This window comes from Narcine bancroftii, chromosome 14, assembly GCF_036971445.1.
Source record: "Narcine bancroftii isolate sNarBan1 chromosome 14, sNarBan1.hap1, whole genome shotgun sequence".
Taxonomy (NCBI): domain Eukaryota; kingdom Metazoa; phylum Chordata; class Chondrichthyes; order Torpediniformes; family Narcinidae; genus Narcine; species Narcine bancroftii.
Genome location: NC_091482.1, coordinates 70,772,006 through 70,792,987, shown reverse-complemented (window position 1 = coordinate 70,792,987; position 20,982 = coordinate 70,772,006). Strand labels below are relative to the sequence as shown.

Genomic DNA, 20,982 nt, shown 5'->3' with positions numbered 1-20,982 from the left:
TATCTATATTCTGTTCATCAGTTTTACCTTTTATTTCTCTTTGTCTGTCAGTCTTCTATTTCTCTGTGAAGATCTTGGTCTTCTTCCTCTTCTTCTGTGTCTGTATCTGTGTTTGTGTCTTCTTCTCCTCTTTGTGTCTGTGTCTCTTCTGTTTTTCTTGATGAGCTGCTTGTTTCTCTTCGTTGGGCCTCTTCTTGCTGGACCTCTTGTTGCTGGTCCTCCCCTCCTGGGCTGCTCGTCTGTTATGCTTCCTGACGTTGGTCTTCTTGTTGGTCATCCTTCCATCTGTCTTCCACGTCTGTTTCATCGCTCCCTCTTCTGCTGTCTTCCTTATCCTCCAGCTGAGGGCCCTGGTGTCGAGCGTCCCTCAGCTGCTCGCTCTGTGACGGCCCGCTCCTCTGCTGAGCCCCCTCCCTCTGGTGTCCTCTTTCTCCTTTGATTGCGCACTGCGCACTTTTATTTGGCTCTGAGAGCCATTTTTGTAGTGCACCGACCGGCTGGTGGGTCGCGATTCTGTAGGGCAGGCACTGACCTCAAGGGTCGGGCGCTCCTTGTCACCACAGCGTCCTGTTCCTTCCTACAGGTAAGGCCTTCTTCTTTCTTCTCCGGCAACTTTTTTACTTCCTTTTTTCCAGTTGTTCTTACTTTCTCCTTCTTGGAACCCATCTTCTTTCTCTTCTCTGTATCTTTATCTTCTATTTCTTGTTCTCTATTTTTGTTATGCTTTGCTTTTTCCTAACTTTTTTCCTATTTTCCTGGAGAGGGCTGGTTTTCCCGACCAGCCACTACTCCGTCACATGACTCCTCCTGAGTGCTCATCTTCGGGCTCCTGTACCTTTTTCCCAATGGTAGTAGAGTGAAGAGGGCATGGCCTGGGAGGTGAGGGTCTTTGAGGATAAGAGGCTGATTTTTTTAAGACAACTGCCTCATGTAGATGTTCTCAATGGAATGAAGTCTGGTGCCTGTGACATCACAAGCCGAGTCAACAACCCTCTGGAGTTTATTCTTGTCCTGAGAGTTGGCACTTCCATACCAGGCGGTGATACAACCTGCCAGATTGCTCGAGAGGTATCACTGTAAACCTCTAGAGTTTTGGTGACACACCGAATTTCCTCAAACACCTCACAAAGTATAGCTACTGGCGAGCCTTCTTTGTGATTGCATCGACATGGAAGCTCCAGGACAGATCCTCAGAGATGTTGACACTCAGGATTTTGAAGTTCTTGACCCTCTCCACCACTGAGCCCTTGATGAGGGCTGGGTCATGTTTCCTGGTTTTGCTGACGTTGAGCACAAGGTTGTTTTCATTACTCCATTCAATGAGCTGATCTCTCTCTCGCCCTCCTGTAAGCTTCTCATTGCTGTTTGTGATTCTACTGACAACTGTGGTGTCATCGGCAAACTTGTAGATGGCATTGGAATTGTGTCTGGCCATACAGTCATGGGTGTATAATGAGTAGGACAGTAGGCTAACCACACATCGTTGAGGTGCACCTTCATTGATGGTCAGTGAGGAGGAGACATTGTTTCCAATTCGTACTGACTGTGGTCTTCCAATGAGAAAGTCAAGGATCCAGTTGCATGGCGGGGGGGGGGGGGGGTGGGGGTGGGGGGGCGGGTGCAGAGACGCAGGGGTTGGAGCTTCTTGACCAGCTTTAAGGAAATGGTCTTGAAGGCTGAGTTGTAGTCGATGAAGAGCAGCAGCCTTATGTATGAGTTGCTGTTTTTGAGGGGATCCAGAGCTGAGTGGAGCTGTGGAGCAATTGTGATGATCGGTGAATTGCAGTGGGTCCAGATCTTTGCTTAGGTGCCTGTTAATTCTGGCCATGACCAGCTTTCTCAAAGCATTTCATTACAGTAGAGGTTAGTGCTACTGGGTTGTGGTCATTTTGAAACTCAACAATGCACTAAAAAGCTGGGTCAACCACAGAGCATTCACACAGGAGTTGGTTAACCAAGCAATACAACTCAGCCAGCTGGCAGCAGTCAGGGAAATGCGCTCAGTATTGGTATATAATACAAGCTCAAAAAGTTGGTTCTGTATCTTTACCTTTGCTATTTAAAGTTTGACCTTTTGAGTTTCTCCAGATATTTTTACTTCAGTCACGGTGTCTGCAGACTTTTGTATTTTACTCATACAAGATGATGCAGATATGTCTAATTTCTATCCAGCAATGCTCCACCAAATTTTGATTGATGACAGCTGACTTTATGGGGGTGCATTGCTGCTCTGACAAGCTCCCCTGTTCAATTCTATTTATTTAACAAATTATAAAACACTTTGCAAGAACTGTTCAGCATTCTGAAAGTAACATCTCAAGCAATATTCAATCAAACCAAAAAGGCCAATTGTTGACCTGACAGCCCATGGGGGGGAAATAAATATACCAGTGAGATGTTGGCTTGCAGTAATATTTTGAAGGACACCACAAAAAGAGATGGACTTTGTGGAAAACTATTGGGTTGAGCAGTGTCATTTCGATACTATGTATAGAATAAAGTGATTTGAAAATCACTACCAAAGTAAAGTTGCTACCAGGCCCAAATAAACTTATTTAAAGTAAAATTGAATTTTAATCCTTTTCTGCACCAAGGGGTTTCTTTGTGCTGATTTAAACCAATAGAATTGTTCATTATTTCTGCACGTTTGATAATAGCATGACAGATTATGAAACTTGTTGATTCCCTTGAAACTGCTTAAGGTGGCAAAACAAAATGAAGACCTGACTTCTATTGCCAGCCCTATTATATCTGATAATCTTTTTCAACTTTCTTTGCAAGAGTCTGTCTTTAATGACTGGCACTGATTGGGTCTTGAATGTTTTTGGAATAAAAAACAATTTTGCTCCCTTTGACCAATTTGTGGTAAAATTTAACTTTCCAAACACTCTTCTTTTTAAATATTTACAATACATTTTGTTCAATCTCAGATCCCTGACCTTCCACAGATTCCCAAGGCAATTTTTTGATTTACAACTTTCTGATAAAGGTTTAATATCTCTTCTTTATAATAATTTGCTTGATTTAAGGTAATTAAAATCAAGAACAATTGGGAACAGGATTTGAATCTTTCATCTCAGATGAGGTTTTGGACTCAATTTGTAATCCGATTAATACTACCTCCTTTTGAGCACGACACTGCTTGTTGCAATTTATATAGGTACAAAGTAAGTTGCAATTTATTTTGGTACAAACGTAGGTCTAAAGTTAAATGGTCTCGTTTTTATTCAGATATAAATCCTTGATGTGACAAATGTAAAATTGATGCTGCTTCTTTGGTTCAAATGTTCTGGACTTGTCATAGTTTAGAAAAATTTTGGAAAGATATCTTTCAAACATTATTGGTGATTCTCAAGTTCAAATTAGAACCTTGCCCTCTAATAGCTCTATTTAGATCATTTCAAGATGATGTTTAACCTGACTCCAACTCAAAACCAAATTTTATCTTTTACTTCATTGACAGTCATACTTGCAATTTTGATGAAATGGAAAGACTATTTTCCACCTACACACACACAATGGTTTGAGTGATTTTATTGTCTTGTTTAAGTTTAGAAAAAAATTGATACACCATTAGAGAGTCAAATATTAACTTTAAAAAGACGTGGGGCCCATTGATGGACTATTATCATAACCTAAAGAATTCAGGTTGTTCTGAAGCTTTGGTGCTGTGCTGTCCAGTCCATCTCCAGGTTATTGTCAGTTGATTCCTACCTGTTAGCCTTTAACCTTACTCAGTGGTATAGCTTCTGAATTATAAGGGTTTTTTCTTGTCCTTTGAACTGTACATTACAACTGTACTGTTCAATTTTGCATAATATAAATATCAATAAAAATATTTTTGAAAGCCTCAGAAGAAATAGGAGTTGGCCATCTGGCCCCTAATACCTGCTTTGACATCTGTACAGAACATAGCCAATCTTCGATCTCAACACCATTTTTTGGCACTTACCCCATACTCCTTGATTTCCTTAATATCCATGCCCATTAACCTCTTCTTTAAATGAACACAATAACCGAGCTTTCACGAGCCCCCAGGGTAGAGTTTTTCATAGGTTTGCTGCCCCCTAAGTGAAGAAATGTTTCTTCATCTCAGTCCTTAACCTGTACCATAATGCTGAAACTAAGATCTGTCAAGCCCTTTTTGAATAAAAGGCACTGATCCAAACATTGACTAACCATTTCTATCCACGGATGCTGTCTGATTTGCTGAGTTCCTCCGCAATTCTCTGTTTGCTCAAGATTGCAGGATTTGAGCTTTTGTGTTTTCCTTTAAGAATTTTGTGTGATGTCAATCTTGTCTCACTTTTCTCAACTCCAGAAAATATAGAGCCATTCTTCTCAACTTCCCCTCACACTTCAAAGGCACCATCACAGGAACTAGTATTGAAAACTCCTTACCATGCAATCTCGTACTTAGAAATGACCAGATCTGCGGACGGTGCTCCAGGTGCAGTCTCACCATGATATTGCAATGAGACTAGCCTACTCCTTCCAGACTTGATGAAGGATTCCGACTTGAAAGGTTGACAATTCCTTTTTTCCCAACGGATGTTGCTGGACCTGCTGATTTCCATAAGCAGATTGCTTTTTGCTCCTGATTCCAGCCTCTGCATTCTCTCTCGTGTGCCTCCTTTCTTACTCCTTCATTCAAGTCTGCTTCTAATATGCCACTTGCCCTCTTAATCCCTCACTGCATTTGCATCTTATTCTTTCGTGGCTCATGTAAAAGCACACCTCTTTCCCATTCAACGGCAGTCTCCCATAATTTCCCTGATGCATGGACTAAAGGGAGTGACTTCACATTTTTCTGGCTCATCTGTAAGGTTGCTCGTTCCTCTGTGGGCCACAGTTACATTTTCTGCTTGGAAGTGAAGTAACTATCTTGTGAATCCATCTCCCAATCTGTAACAAAGTCTTGTGTATTTTGAATCTCTCAGTAATTTAATTCCCTTGGAATTGGCCGGGCAATCCGTAACTTGTGTAATTTGATGAAACTGTCTGCCAGGTTTGTAAATCACCACTTGACCCTGGAACACTCCCCTGATGAAGACCATTGATTGTAACGCTCAATAAGGAGGATTTATGATCAGCAGTTTGTATTTTCCTTCCCTCGTCTCCACAGAGAGCTACATATCTTCTGGAACTGCAGCCAATATGTGTTCTTTTCTGTGTGCTTTCAGATTATGAATATATACTGAGCCACTGCACGTTTCTTATCACCTTTACAATGAAGGGGTTGGTGAATTACCAATGCAAATACTCTATACAGGTGTAGAGATCACCTGGGTCTGAGCACTGGTTATGGAAATGCAAATAAACGACATGCAAGAGGGTGTTGAATGACAAGATAGGACAGGTAGCACTCACTAACCAAGCAAATGCATAATGTGTTAATACCTGAAGCTCTTTGCTTAGTTTGTTGCACAGCAGAGGTTGTTAAAGATAAAAAGGTATAAGGTTCCATTATTGTCACGTAACACTACATCTAGAACGTAACATACTTCAACTTTTGTCTACCGTAAGGTAGACAGAGAGTCACCACTTTGTCTAGCAACCCTCACAGAAACCTACAGCACCTGGTGTTCCTAAGTGCCTCCAAGATCCGACAATCCCAGGCTTATTCAGGCTATTAGGTGCTGTGAAAAACATTCACAACACATTTAACAATTTTTTTTTTGAGCTTTAAATTTAGACATACAGCACGGTAATAGGCCCTTCCGGCCCAAGAGCCTGTACTGTCCAAATGCCCAAATTAACCGACAACCTCCATATGTTTTGAAGGGTGGGAGGTAACTGGAGCCCCCAGAGGAACCCACTCAGACACAGGAAGAACATACAAACTCCTTACAGACGACGTGGGATTTGATCCCCGGGTTGCCAGCGCTGTCACAGTATTGCACTCACCACTACACCAACCACGCTGCCCAATCTTTATCTTAATCTCGGTAAAACAATGTTCAATTCATCAGGTGATAATGACGAAATGTTTATATTTACCTGCAATGAACTTGAAAACAGTATCACTGAGCTGATTCATTATTGGAAGCAAGCATAGTTTTAAGTGTAAGAAATGAAGTGCATTAATCCTCTTTTTGAAGTAACATTAATAATTTGCTAGATCAAAAAACAATCTTCTGGAGGAACTCAGTGGGAGAGAAGTAATTGTTGACATTTTGTTATAGAGCCGTTCAAGGCTCAAATAACTTCCCCCCCATTTCCCTCCACACTGCCTTACGGTAGACAAAAGTTAAAGAACTTCATGTATGTTACGCTCTAGATGTAGTATTATGTGACAATAATGGAACCTTTACCTTTTCACCATTTAACCTATGCTCTGATCTGAATTGAGGGACTCGTTCTCACCCTGAATAGTCCTCTAATTCTTTTTCTCCCTTCTAATGCTCTTCATCCTGCCGGATTTCTCCAGCAGATGGCTTTTTGCTCCAGATTCCAGCATTTGCAGCCTGTCGTGCTTCAGTACTTAGCTGGGGCTTCTGAACACCATTTTTGTTGAGGGGAACATGGACTTTGGTGCTGAGATGCATTTATCTCTCAATATTGGGGCGGCATGGTTAGAATAGTGGTTGGCGCATACTGTTCCAGCTCCTAGCGACTGGAGTTCGAATCCAGTGCTGTCTGTAAGGAGTTTATACATTCTCTCTGTGGTCCACGTAGGTTTCCTCTGGGGGCTCCAGTTCTCCCCCCATTCAAAACATACAGGGGTTGTAGGCTAATGGGTGCAATTGGGCGGTATCGGCTCATGGGCTGAAAGGACCTGTTACAATGCTGCATGTCTAAAATTAAATTTAAAATAACTCCAATGGATTTCCTAATGTACAGGAGATTGCCATTTGTGGAATCTTGCTGTGTTCATCTTGATTTCCCCATATCAATAGTCTTCTTCATGGATTGTTCCTGAGGATTGAGGATGACATGCTTCCACTCTGCTTTAGTAGGTGGAACCACAGACCCTGTAATTACTGGGAAAGGATTAGTTCGATGGAATGAGCAATGGGCATTTGCTAAGGTGCTACTTGTACCATTTACATTTCTGGATTCATCTGGAATTCAAGTAACTGGCAGCCTCAGGCAAATGGCAAAAAAATTGAGGAAAAAAAATTTTAAACATTAAAATAAGTAGGAATAAAATAATAGGTAAAAAATATGTAAGTTCAAAATTGAAAAGGTACATTTTCTCTGAAGTAGCATATAAACCTTTGGTGAAGACGGGAGCAAATATTCAGCCAGCGGAGGGAGGGCCTTGGTCAGGCTTTGCTCATAGCAGCTGTTTGAATAAAGTTGTGTGAAACAGCAATGGGGTTGCCCAGGATGAAGAGCTGGTTGATGCCATTTACCGTTGGGGTGACTCTCTTAAAGTTTCTCCTTATCCCTGCTTAGTAAGAATCACCCCAGTCAGAGGTTTAATCTGTAAACTTGGGGAGTGGGAGTTGATTAACTGTAATGTTATTTTTCCATCTTTTGAGCAGCTTCATGGAGGGGGAGAAACCTGCAGATGCTGGTTGGTTAAATGTTTTCAAAGAATGTGACTGAAAATAAAGTAAAATACTTTAAGATTTACATATCTATACAAGTGAAGTTTGTTCATTGTGTAAGTATTTTTGTGTTTTGAACTGTTTATTCTTAATGTATGAGTTGGGCATTGTAAGAGTAGGTCTCAAGCAACCAGAAAATACACGTATTCAGCTTCTACCAATCCTTTTTTTTAAATTTTTTAAAAATCTTGAGTAGTTATGAACCAGAAATTCTCCTGAATTATGGGCATGTTACACTTTTTCAAGGAAGTATTGAGGATACCCTTGAATTTATCTTCTGTCTGCCTGGTAATCATTTTTATTGTCATAAGGCAATGTGTCTGGTTTCAGGAGTTTAGTGTTTGGGATGTAAAAGGTGTGGTCTGCCTACTGGAATTGACTGAGTGACAGTGGGGCCTTGATTTAGGAGTTATTGGCTGGGAGAAGATGCTTTTTTCAGTGCATGAGGAGGTTTTTGCAATGTTATCTTTAGTGGTCTCTCTCCATCACTGCTCTGTACTAGACCATGACTTCATGCTGCATTTGATGTCTTGATATTCAATCAATCTTTTCCTCATTTGGCCAAAAGCTTTAATGATGGACTGAGAATGATGGTAATTTTCATCACTGACACCTGCCTTCTCCTGAGACATGATGATTGGTCAGTATTACCTAGCTTTAAAAAATTTTTTTTTTTTGATATACAGCACGGTAACAGGCCCTTCCATCCCATGCCTCCCAAATGCATCAAACCCCCATATGTTTTTTTTTTAGGGTGGGAGGAAACTGAAGTGCCCAGAGGAAACCCATGCAGAAATGGGGAGAACATCCAAGCTCCTTACACAACGCTGGATTCGAACTTAGGTCACTGGTGCTGTATGAATTGCTATGAACAGTGCCTCCCTGTCTCTTACTGTTGAATCTTTGCAAAAGTTACTGCACCTCAAATGTACTTAAATGAATGCCATGTACTTTGGGACATCCAGAGGCTGTGAAAGATGCAATATAAGTCCAAATTTTACATTATGGGAAAGTCTTGACTGTAAAGATATAAGTCACAATCTTCACAGCTTGGACTGGAAGGTTGGTCTGTGAATTAGATAACTTCCAAGAAACACTTTATTCTTTCCACTGTTTTCACTTTGAAGTTTATTTTTCATTTAGAGTCTCTCACTACATTTCATTTAGTTTGTCCCTGTGAAGCTATTTATCATCCCAACATTCTTACAGGGGTAACTGTGGTCCTTGTGGGTCATAAGAGCAGTCTCTATCATTATTCACTCACAATCCAGTCACTAAGCAACTGCATAAACCACACGAAACTGGAGGGAAATGAGCCTAAATGATCACCTTAGAAGAATCTTTCCGCTTTAACTGCCAGTGGAAAAAGCTGAAGTGGTGCAAATTGCATTTAGGAGTTTAAAACCATTTTGTTTGAAAAATATCCACTGATTGAAGCCATGGATCTAAACCTTTTCTCTTCAAACACTTCTGAGCATCCGTTTTATTTTTAGAAGGCAGTATAAAACATTACTGAGAAAAAGAGAACAAGATGACAGAAAGCTCAATGTTTCGACCAGCCTCCTAACAAGTGAAAGCGAGATTGTCTGTTTGTTGAGGTCTGACACCCTGTTCTATTCATATTCAAATGTTGCCATTCAGACTCAGAGAATAGGCCTCACTTTAAGGAGCCCACAATGGCCAAACTACTGTCTCTCATGTAATCCTCACAGATATGGATAATCCATTCTCCCCCAGCCACACTGTTGGAATGCAGTAACTCCTGCTGGCCAGTTAGTTTGTGGATTTGATGAAGAGTGGGGGGGGGGGGGGGGGGGTGGAAGGGGGGACACTTATTATTGCAAGCTTTTACATTTGAAGAAGTCATACGCGCAAACCAGGTAAGAAAGAAAAGGCTATAAATCTGTCTCAGACCAACTACATCTCGTGCTGAATTCAGCCATAAATTAGCATTGACTGCATCCTACAAGATTACATCATTAGCCATTGAAGAATTACTCCATTAGATCTAAGTAGAAAGGGCAATTCTGCATTGGGTAGTGGTGACCTCATCATATGAGCCCACTAAATGTGGGACAAAGGGTTGAGGAAGGCACAATATTAAATGCCGTCCTTCCCCTTTAAACCTGCAGTGTGTGCTTTTTCATTTAATGCCATACATAACATGCCATAAAATTCCTCAAGCTACAACCACACATGCGCTGCACTTTTCTTCACCAGATTCCAAAGAGGAGCAAATGACCAGCGTTTACCCAGCGTTCAGTTTGATCACTTTTGAGATAAATTTGTATTTTCTTATGGTAAAACAGCAACTCACTCCTTCACTCGTGCATCCGATAGATTTTGACGACGCTACTGTTTCCTCACATAAGGAATACATCCAAAAGGGTCATGTTGACATATCAGCATCAAAGGGTCGGCATTCCTCTGGGAGCTGTGGAATGTCTGCCCTGGGGCTGGGCAGCTCAGCGCCAGGAAACTCTGCTCCTGCTGGGGACCGTGGCTCTGTGAAGCATTGCAGCATCACAAGCCTGTCAAAGAATGGTACCTCTTCAAAGTCTGTTGATGAATGAGTTTTCTTTGTCAGGCTAAGAGCTTCCTATCACGCGCCTTTGATGTCACATTTTGCATTGGCCTGCTGTCACTGAGAACTGAATTGCTAATTTTCACAGGTCAGGGGAGTGACAAAAGATCACAGTGCACTCTAAGAAACGGCTGGAATTGTACGGAGAAGTCGGTTGCATTTAATATATGTGGCAGGAGGAGCAAGCAGGCTCCTGGACAGATAGCTTTAAGATGTTCAAAGATGGTGAAAAAGAGATACAAAGTCACTCTTTCTAAAGGTAAAAGTTCCTTTATTGTCCGTAATGCCATATTTAGAATGTAACATATATGAAATTATTTAACTTTTGTCTACTGTAAGGCAGACCCAGCACCAGAAATCTACAGCACCAGGTGTTCCTAGGCGTTCTCCTATCCAAGTACTGACCAGTTTTGAGCCTGCTTAGCTCCGAGATCAGACAATCTCAGACGTACTCAGGCTATTAGGTTCTCAGAGTTTTCAGCACCGAAACCGACTGTTTGGCCCATTATATATATGTTTGTGTGTGTGTTTTACAAACACTTGCTCTGTCACCATCCAGGTTTAAAGGTTCCATTTATTATCATGCAATATTAAAATATGATAGACATCAACCTTTGTTTACCATAAGGTAAAGCATCTGGTGCTTCTAACAATAGGAAAAAGAGAAGCAAAAGAGATTTTAAAAAAAAGACCCTGGAATGCATTGCCAAACGTGGTGGTGGAGGCTGAAACACTAGGGACATTTATGAGATTCTAAGGCACATGGAAGAAAAAAAGATGGGGTTTAGTCATTTCAGCGTCTATAGGAAACAAAGATATATTGCCAACATTTTGGGCCAGAGCCCTTCTTCAAGGAATAAGCCAGAAATAGGAAATCTCAGACAGTCTCAGAATTCAGACAATGCTGGCTGAGGGAGGAATCCAGACCAACAAAAGGATATGAGTTTGCAGGGAATATATAGGTCAGCACAACATGGAGTGCTGAAGGACCAAAATACTGAATTCTAAATGTATGTAATTTGAAGGAAAGTTCAACCTTGTTTGTCAAGTTAAAAATGAATTTTACTGGAAAGTTCTGGCAGAACTGAGGGCCATAGTCAAATTATAAAATGTAAAAGAACCTTGCCTGGGACTCGAGGTGGAGCTCAGCAGTGTGAAAGTTTCTAATGCTAACACCTGTCTGTGTGGGGCAAGGGGAGAGTGGGAAAGACATTCTTGCTGTTGAGGGAATGCAGTGAAGGTTTCTAGGGTAGCAGGTCTGACATATGAAGAAAGACTGGATAGATTAAAGTTATACTCATTGGAAATTAGAAGAATGAGAGGGGATCTCACTGAGATGTATTAAATTTTGACAGAATAAACAAAAAATCTTGCAGATGCTGGGGTCCAGTGCAATGCACACAAAGCCATGCAGTGTCCATAGGAGGTCAAAGACAGCTGACATTCTTCAGGAATGCTGAAAATCAGACAGATGATGGATTAAAAAGGTGGAGGGGGAGGGGAAGGGGAGGAACACAGGGCAGGTAAGGGGTAATAGGTGGATACAGGTGGAAGGGTAGAAGAGAAAGAAGTTGAGAATTGATAGAAGGAGAGAGCAGAGGGTGAAGAAAAATAGCTCTCTGATGGGAGAAGGAACAAAAGGAGATGGGGAGCTGAAAGAAGGAAAACAGGAGAGTGAAGGAAAAGAGAAACTGGTGGAGGATGTTCATGGAAATCGGAGGTTGATATTGATGCTGCTTGGTTGGACACTGCCAAGATGATATATAAGGTATTGGTCTTCCAAATTACTCAGTATGTTGGTATGGCAATGGGGTGTGGAATTGGTGGTTGGCCACTGCGAGGTCCTGGCTGTTACAGTGGATGGTGCTCAACAAAATGATTTTCCAGATTTCCCAGTCTGTGTCCCGTATCTCTAATGTACAGGATACCACATTGGATGTAGTAAATGAATCCTACAGATTCACAGGTGATTCACTGACAGGACTAGATAGGTTAGAAGCGGAAAGAATGTTCCTGATGTTGCAGATGTCCACAACGGGGGGTGGGGGGGTCACTATCTAAGGATAAGGGGTAAGCCATTTAGGAGATGAGAACATTTTTCACAGAGAGCACTGTGGAATTCTACCCACAGAAAGTTGTTGAGGCCAGTTTGTCAGCTCATTGGAGTACAGAAGGATGAGGGAGGACCTCAGAGAGGCATTTTGATGCTTAAAGGCCTGGACAGAGTAGATATGGTAAGGATGCTTCCCATGGTAGAGGAGTTTTGGAAAAGCGGACACAACTTCAGGATAAAAGGGCATCAATGTAAAATAGAGATGCGGAGAAATCTCTTTAGTCAGAGGGTTGTGCGTTTGTGGAATTTGTTGCCACAGGTAGCTGTGGAAGTAGGTCGTTGGTGTTTTTGAGGCAGAGATTGACAGGTACTGGATTCATCAGGGTATCAAGGGTTACTGAGAAAAAGATGGGGACTCGGGCTGAGTGGGAGGATGGATCAGCTCATGATGAGAATATCGGAGCAGACTTGATGGGCCAAAGGGCCTACTTCTGCTCCTATGCAAAGAGGATCAAGGGGTATGAAAAGCAGAGTAATAAAACTGGGTGATCAGCCCATTATCATGTTGAATGGTAATGTAGGCTTGAAGGGCTAAATGGCCTTCACTTTGCTCCATTTTGTATGTTTCTGTCAAACCATCACTCTGCCACACTGACTAGGAATGTATCTTAAAGTGCTCAACTAGAAAGGTGTAATTAGTCAACAACGGAATGGCCAAATGCTTGAAGAATGAGATGGATTCTAAAGTGAGAGAATCTAGTGAATTCCAGTGTCTGAGATCTGTGATGGATGGTCAGATGGAGAGGAAATGCACAATTAAAACAGCTCTGTGGACCAGAGGGTTCTGAGGGAAGGAGGAAGGTGAAATTGTAGGACTGAGGAGTGTCAACTGTAAAGGGGAGGATGAGATCTGAATTGAAGGTGCTGGGAGCTAGAGTAGGTAGAGAATGGTGAGAATGGATGGATAGAGCACTGCACAGTTGTACATGGGCACTTGGTTGAACACTCACTGAATCACACAGCTGACCATGATACCAGCTACTTGGATTAGGTTTGTATCCCTCTTTGTACCTGTCCAAATGCTGTTTAAATGTGGCAATTTTATCTGCCTCTACAATATCCTCATTCCAGATATTCACCATTCTCAGTGTGAGAAACATCCCTCAGCTTTCCTTTCAATTTCTCTCTTTGCACCTTAAACCTGTGTCCTCAATTCTAGGTTCTCTTGCCCTTGAAAAAAGCTCTGACTGACTACTACATATGCCCTTCTGAATTTTATAGCACCACTCCCCCTTCCCAAGCCTCCCGTTCCAATGAGAAATATCTCAGTCTATCTCATGCAGGCTGCAAAAGATTTGTCACTGGGTTACTTCTGACCCTTTCTGATAGAAAAACCTTGTAGCATTACCTCGGGAATGCTGAAGGTCTCTATAAATTGGATTTGCCAGCCATTTCTTACAGCTCTGTAGCCGTGGAGAAGTGGGTGTATTTCAATAATGAGAGAATACTCACTCCGTATGCAGTAGACATCAGTTGTACAGCCATAGATTTCTCTCTACCCTGATTTAGAGATGTGTTTTAATTTTTTTTATTTTTCACACTATGAACCATATCAATCAAAATATACACAAACATTTCCCTCTTGAATATACATAGTGGCATTTTCTCCCCTTTTTTCCCCCCTACCTTCCCTCCCTCCTTCCCACCCCCCTCCAAACCCATTAAACGTTCAACATATACAATACAATAAACCCATTAAACAATGTCATCACACAATGAAAATAAACAAGAAAATTGTATCATCTACTTTTACACACTGGGTCAGTTCATTTTGTCTTCTCATTCTATCATTTTAGGGGGTGGAGGTCCGAGGCAAGGCCTCTCTGTTGTTATCCATGTACGGTTCCCAAATTTGTTCTAATAATGTAACTTTATTTTTTAAATTGTATGTTATTTTTTCCAATGGAATACATTTATTCATTTCCATGTACCATTGGTGTATTCTCAGGCTCTCTTCTGATTTCCAGGTTGACATTATACATTTTTTTGCTACTGCTAAGGCTATCATAATCAATCTTTTTTGCACTTTATCCAGTTTGAGGCCTAATTCTTTACTTCTTATATTACTTAGAAGAAAGATCTCTGGATTTTTTGGGATGTTGCTTTTTGTGATTTTATTTAATACCTGATTTAGATCTTCCCAAAACTTTTCCACTTTCTCACATGCCCAAATTTAGAGACGTGTATTGATGGCACTTCTTATTTCCCAGATACCCAAATAATAGAGAACTGGCACCCCTAAGTAGATAATTTAAATCAACAAGGGTTGAAATGTGGAACTGTTCTAGCCTCCTTTCAGTTGAACAATTAGGGAAACCCAGTGATTTCAATTTTTATTCATTGCTAAAACAGATCTGCTTTAGAGGATGATGGTGTTGAAAGTTAGTTCAAAGAGAGATTGACAGATGTCCTTACAAAGACAATCAATACTACTGAAATCAAGTATGACCATTCCAGAAGAAAGCACTTACCCATGTTTTTGAATAACTTTCTGTGTTGAATTTGTTATTCTGCAGTGGTGTTTGGTTAGTCTGGTATTACGTTGAGAGTAGTGACCATAACCATATAACCATTTACAGAGCGGAAACAGGCCATGTTGGCCTTTCGAGTCTGCACCGGTCCACTGATTAGTGACCAGTGCTTTTGTCAATACCCCTCTTTGTCCAATTCAGTTAGAGTCGCAGTGTTAAAGTTGGTGTCTCTCACCAAGATGTTCAGTTTGCAAAGAGTTTCTGGCATAAGTACAGTACCAAGGCAAATAACACCAGCAGACCAGGGGCAGCTAGCGTCTTCGGCATGGTAATAGGAAACAATCTCAGTACAATAATCCCAAGCCGTGTGACAGACATCAACACTGATTGCAGTAGCACTTAACATCCCAGCAAGCTAACAAATACAGCTTCAAGTCATTACCCTGCTGTTTCTCTGTGACAGGAATGAACTTGGCAATTGTTAACTACCTGTGAGCAGTTTCTGCCGCTGTGCTGGTGTGGATGTTCATAACTCCTTAGAGTTGATATTTGCCAACTTACTGGAGTGGCATCCATTACTGTGCTGGTGTTGAAGTGTGTCATTTTGCTTGGAATGGTGTTGAAATCTCGAGTGGAGAATGCCTTGTGTTATTGTACTGAGGTTGGTTGACATTAACATGCTGTGGACAGTAGCTATGCTTGGTCTGCTGGCGTTAATTAATTGGGTAGCTTTGAATGGACTGAGAGTTCTCTGTAATTTTCTCATTACTGATTATTTGTTGAAGCATATTGTTCGGTAGAATTGAAAGTCTTAAGACTCATTGTTATCAGAAAAGGTTATGAGTATCAAATGATAAGAGCCCCTGTCATAACAGATCAATATATGTTTAAAACATCACATGGCCATGAGGTCTGTGGAAGAGAAAAATTCAGCAATAAAATCCCTCAATGAAATAAGGAAACTGGAAACTGCACAGTGTGTTTTTGATCAAGTGGGATAGTTATTTTATTCCAAGGTCTCATTACTATAGAAACAGCTCCAAGAATCAGCAATTAAAACTTTTGCTACACCTTTCCTGACCTCTTCAAGTGTCAAGTAATTTTTTTTGGAGTAAAAATGCCAAGATATGTACACAAGATTTCCACCCTTCCTTTGTCACATACTGCTGAACTCACAGCTACCAGATTATTTTCTTTTGATTTCTCAGGCAGTTGGGAACGCAGAGAGGATTGAACTATTAGCTTCTGCCCTTGTTTGACTGTTAACACAATCTCACTTTCTTATCTCTATAAAGTACAAATCGCTGAATTTCTGCCAAACTTTCCAGCACATGGAAGCAGTTAACTAATGAGTGATTTAGTGAGGTCTAAAGCCCTGAGTAAAATATTAGTAAATCTCAAAATCCAAGCTCATATGATTTTGCAGAAGTGAAAAATATGAATAAAATTACATTTATATACCTTGTAATGAAGCAATGATGAAAATATTTCTAAATTCCATTATTCAAGTATCCATTCTTAGTTTGGCACTTATCCAGAGTATTTGCTATAAACTCTATGGGCAATATAAAAGTGACTCTACGAAAGCATTATTTGCATTATAATCAAATTGAATAATAAGAATGAGAGTGAGGTGTAGGTAATACTGTATAATTAATGCAGCATGGGCTTACACAGTGGAAATGCTGTAACCGGGATGCTCATCAGTTGAATAATGGACTGTATATGTAATGGAAATACTGCAATGAGAGTGTACATGTAGTGTGAGTTGCATAATGGGAATAATGTTATGTAGGTTTATGGAATAAGAATTGAAGAATATGTATATGTAGAAATAGAGATGGAGACAGAGGGGAAAAATGTGGGAGAAAAAGAGCGGGCAAAGGGGGAAATGGGGAGAAAGGTGGGACAAAAAGAGTAGGGAAACAGGGGGAGAAACGGCGGGGGGGGGGAGGTGGAATAGAAGTATGATTCAATTAGACCAAATGAATATATTATACTGTATGCTTGATTACTGTTCATTTAATAGAAACCTTTTCTTGGATTTTTTTTTAAAGAAAGCAATAAGTGTCACAGCTCTTGACATCCAGTTTCCTTCTGCTCCTCGAATGTCGCTATGTTTTTTGTATGTAACCGCCACAAGGGATGGCTATTGAATTTTTCATCCTAACGTGATATCTCAAGGGGATGATGTCATGCTGCAACTTGGTGACAGGCTCATTGAGAATGATATTATCCTGGAGGTTCCCAAAAGGTGAAGTCGCCACTTTGAATGAACACTTTGATTGTTCCATATTGTCAGATAATATGACCATCTTGCTTATCTTCTATTGGACAATGTTTCTTAAGTACTTTTATTGATAGACAATTACAATCAAAGCACAATTTAACTATATAACCACTTACAGCACAGAACAGACTAGTCCATGCCGTAACAAATCCCCACCCTCCTAGTCCCACTTACCAGCACCCGGTCCATACCCCTCCAGTCCTCTCTTCTCCATGTAACTATCCAGTCTTTCCTTAAATGTAACCAATGATCCCGCCTCAACCACATCTGCCGGAAGCTCATTCCTCATCCCTACCACCCTTTGTGAAAAGAAATTTCCCCTCATGTTCCCCTTATAATTTTCCCCCTTCAATCTTAAACCATGCCCTCTAGTTTGAATCTCCCCCTCTCTTAATTGAAAAAGCCTATCTACATTTACTCTGTCTGTCCCTTTTAAAATCTTAAACACCTCTATCAAGTCCCCCCTCAATCTTCTATGCTTTGGTGCAGTTTTATTCAGGAAAATGAATGATATAAAAGTAAATATCTCAGTATGAGACAATAGAAAATTGAAAAGGTCCTAACTATAAGCCCACCTCTAATAAGTCTAAAAGCAACTCAGAACATCTGTACCTAGAGAGTGGTGAGAATGCAGAGCCTGCCATTACATTGGAGAATTGCAACAAATTACATGGATAAGTACACGAAAGTGGGGGTGAGGGGGAGGGAAGGAAGAATATAAATGGTAGAAGAGTGATGTGGAGGATAAACAGGCAAATGCCTTAAGTAATTTCATGAAACTTTTTGAATTTCTTCAATAACATTACATTTTCATTTACTTAGATGATTGGATTACAATCTTCTGTGGGGTCATTGGATAAATCCATAGATCTGTCAAGGTTGCCATGCAGTTTGATAGGGTAGTTAAGAAAGCTCATGGTAAGCTGGCCTTCATTAGTCAAGGGATTGAGTTCAAGAGTCATGAGGTTATTGAAGCTCTAAATTTCTGATTAGACCATACTTAGTCTATAATGTGCCTCATTATAAAACATAGAACATTAAAGGCCTTTTGCGCACAATGTTGTGCCCACCCCATATAGACCTACCAAAAAAGACTAAACCTTCCCTACCTCATTCATGTGCCTGTCCCAATTGTTCCACCCTTCACCACCAACACTGACAAAGCATTCTAGGCATTCTGTGTTTAAAAAAAAAAAAAAAAAAAAAAATCCGGATGTCTCCCCTAAACTTTCCTCCCTTCACTTGGCACAGATATCCTCTGGGAAAAGATGCTGACTGTCTACCTTATCTGTGCCTCTCATAATCTTGTAGTCCTTATTAAGTTCACTCTGATCCTCCTTCGATCCAAGGAGAAAAGCCCTCGCTCTGCCAATCTTGCCTCATAAGACATATTGTCCAATCCAGGCAACATTCTGCTAATTCTCCACTGTACCCTCTCCATAGCTTCCACATCCTGTCAGTAATTAGGTGATCAGAACTGAACACATGTTTTTTTACTTCCTAAATCTAATATATGCTTCCTTCTTCCTCTTAACTAGATGTCTTACCTGCTTTGTCAACCAGTTTCCTTTTCTTACAATCTTTTCCCTGTTCATTGGGACAAACCCATCCAGAAATCTGTGCAAGTGATCACTAAACATCCTCCACATGACTTTTGTGCTGTCTCCCGAGAACATCTGTTCCCAATTTACTCTCGCTAGTTCCTGCCTCATCCCATAATAATTACCCCTTCCCCAATTAAACACTGTACCATTTTGGCTGCTTTTTTCCTTATTCGTAGCTATTCTAGTGAATTAATGGTGATTTTCGCCAAAGTGCTTTCCCACCAAGAGATCAGTCACCTGACCAGATTCATTACCTAGTACTAGATCCAGTATGGCCTCTCTTCTCGTCAGCTAGTCCAAATACATGTATTGTGTCAGGAATCCTTTTTGGACCTCCTGACAAATTCTGCACCATCTATCCCTCTTGCAGTGAGGAGGGCTTAGTAAATATTTAGGAAGTTGAAGTCTCCCATAACAACAACCCTGTTTTTTTCCTCATTTCAAAAATCTGCCTGCTAATCTGTTCCTCAGTGTCCCAAGGGCTATTTGGGTACTTCTCGACTACTCCCAATACAGTAATTTCTCCCTTCCTCTTTCTGACTACCACACACACACCGACTCAGTAAACATTCCCTTTACAGCGTCCTCCCTTTCTGCAGCTGTGATACTATCCCTGACCAATAATGCTACTCCCTTTTCCTTCTTTTACCCCCATCTTTTAAAACATCTAAACCCAGGTACCTGCATCAGCCAATCCTGTTCTTGCATAGCCAAGTCTCTGTAACAGCCAGAATATTGTAGTTCCACGAACTGATCCATGCTCTACGTTCATCTCCTTTATTCCTAATTCTCCTTGCATTGAAATAGATACTTTTTAAGCCCACCAAATTGACTACCTTTATGCTTCCTTCCCTGTCTTTCTTCACAAATCCACAACACATTGCATCAACCTTTCCACCTTCTACCTTAATCTCTGCCCTCGCATTCTGGTTCCCGTCCCCCTGCCAACAGCTCTAGCAAGCCTACCCTCTCTAGTTCAGGTGCAGCCCATCCTTTTGGTATAGGTCAGACCTTCCCCAGAAGCAATCCCAAAAATCCACAAATCTGAGCTCCTGCCCCCGCTCCATCTCTTCAGCCATGCATTCATCTGCCACAACTTCCTCTTCCTGCCCTCTCTAGCATGTGGCACAGGCAGCAATCCTGAGATTTCCACCCTTGAGATTCTACTTTTCAGCTTCCTTCCTAACTCTCTCTATTCCCTCTTAAGGACCTCATTCCTACTCCTATCTATGTCATTGATACCAATGTGGACCATGACATGTGGCTGCTCACCCTCCCACTTCAGAATGTCGTGGAGTTGCTCAGAAACGTCCCTGATTCTGGCACCTGGGAGGCAACATACTATCTGGTAGTCTCGATCAAGTTTACAGAACCTCCTATCTATTCGCCTATCGATTCCACTATTTCTCTCTTCTTCTCCCCCCTTCCCATCCTTGCTGAAGGGTCATACTCTGTGCCAGAGACCTGTCCACTATGACTTGCCCCTGTTCCCACAACCGGACAAGGAAGACATGGAGTAGTGCAGAGGAGATTTATTAGGATGTTGACTGGATTAGAGAACATGCCTTATGAGACAAGGTAAGCAGAGCTGGGGCTTTTCTCTTTGGAATGAAGAAAGTTGAGAGGTGAATTAAAGGTCTACAAGATTACAAGAGGCATAGATAGAGTGGACAGCCAGCATCATTTTCCAGGGGCAAGAGTAGCAGACATTAGAGGACATCTTCACAAAGTGAGGGGAGGAAAGTTTAAAGGAGATGCAAGGGGTAAGCTTTTTACACAGAGTAGTGGGTACCTGAAATGCATTGCCGGGGGTGCTGGAAGCTAGTCCTTCAGCAACATTAAAAGATTTTTAGACAGGCACATGAATGAAAGGAAAATAGAGGGTTATGAAATAAGGAAGGTTTTGGGTTTTTTTGTGTGGGTTTTTACAGTTGGCACCACATTGTGAGCTGAAGGACCTGCCCTCTGCTGTAATGTAATTGGGTAAGTTCGTAAAGTCCTTGAAAAGGAGCTGGTTTCGAGTTTTGGCCACTTGAACCAGATTTGGAAGATTGTCTTTTTTTTTGGTTTTGGTGGACAATCCCTCAGCTTGGAACCAATTGACTGTCTTTTATTTCATTAAATTCTGCAAATAATGCCACTGGAATGGCACTCAGCTCTTGTGCTGAATCCAGGTTAGTTTGCTGTGCTTCTTCCAGGAATCACAATGGTACAGAACTGAAAGCTCGAAACAATGGGAAAGCTTGGAATTCTGAGAATAGCATCAAGTTGATGTTGCTGGATAAGTTTCAATGAAAATGAATAATATCGTTGTCTGTGACAAATGTCTGTTGTCATAAGTTTGGCTTATGTTTTCTGTCAAAG

General features: G+C 41.1%; 1 protein-coding gene across 2 annotated transcripts in view; it reads left to right on the top strand.

Moving 5' to 3' along the window:
• Nucleotides 1-8,902: 8,902 nt before the first annotated feature.
• The window catches only part of igdcc3 (immunoglobulin superfamily, DCC subclass, member 3), a 137,847-nt gene continuing 125,767 nt past the window's right edge, over nucleotides 8,903-20,982 (top strand). For both annotated transcript variants that reach the window (XM_069911963.1, XM_069911962.1), the window contains exons 1-2: nucleotides 8,903-9,154; nucleotides 10,229-10,399. In XM_069911963.1, the coding sequence (XP_069768064.1) occupies nucleotides 10,363-10,399 (37 nt within the window). In that variant the 5' untranslated portion in view covers nucleotides 8,903-9,154; nucleotides 10,229-10,362. The remainder of the gene's footprint in view (nucleotides 9,155-10,228; nucleotides 10,400-20,982) is intronic.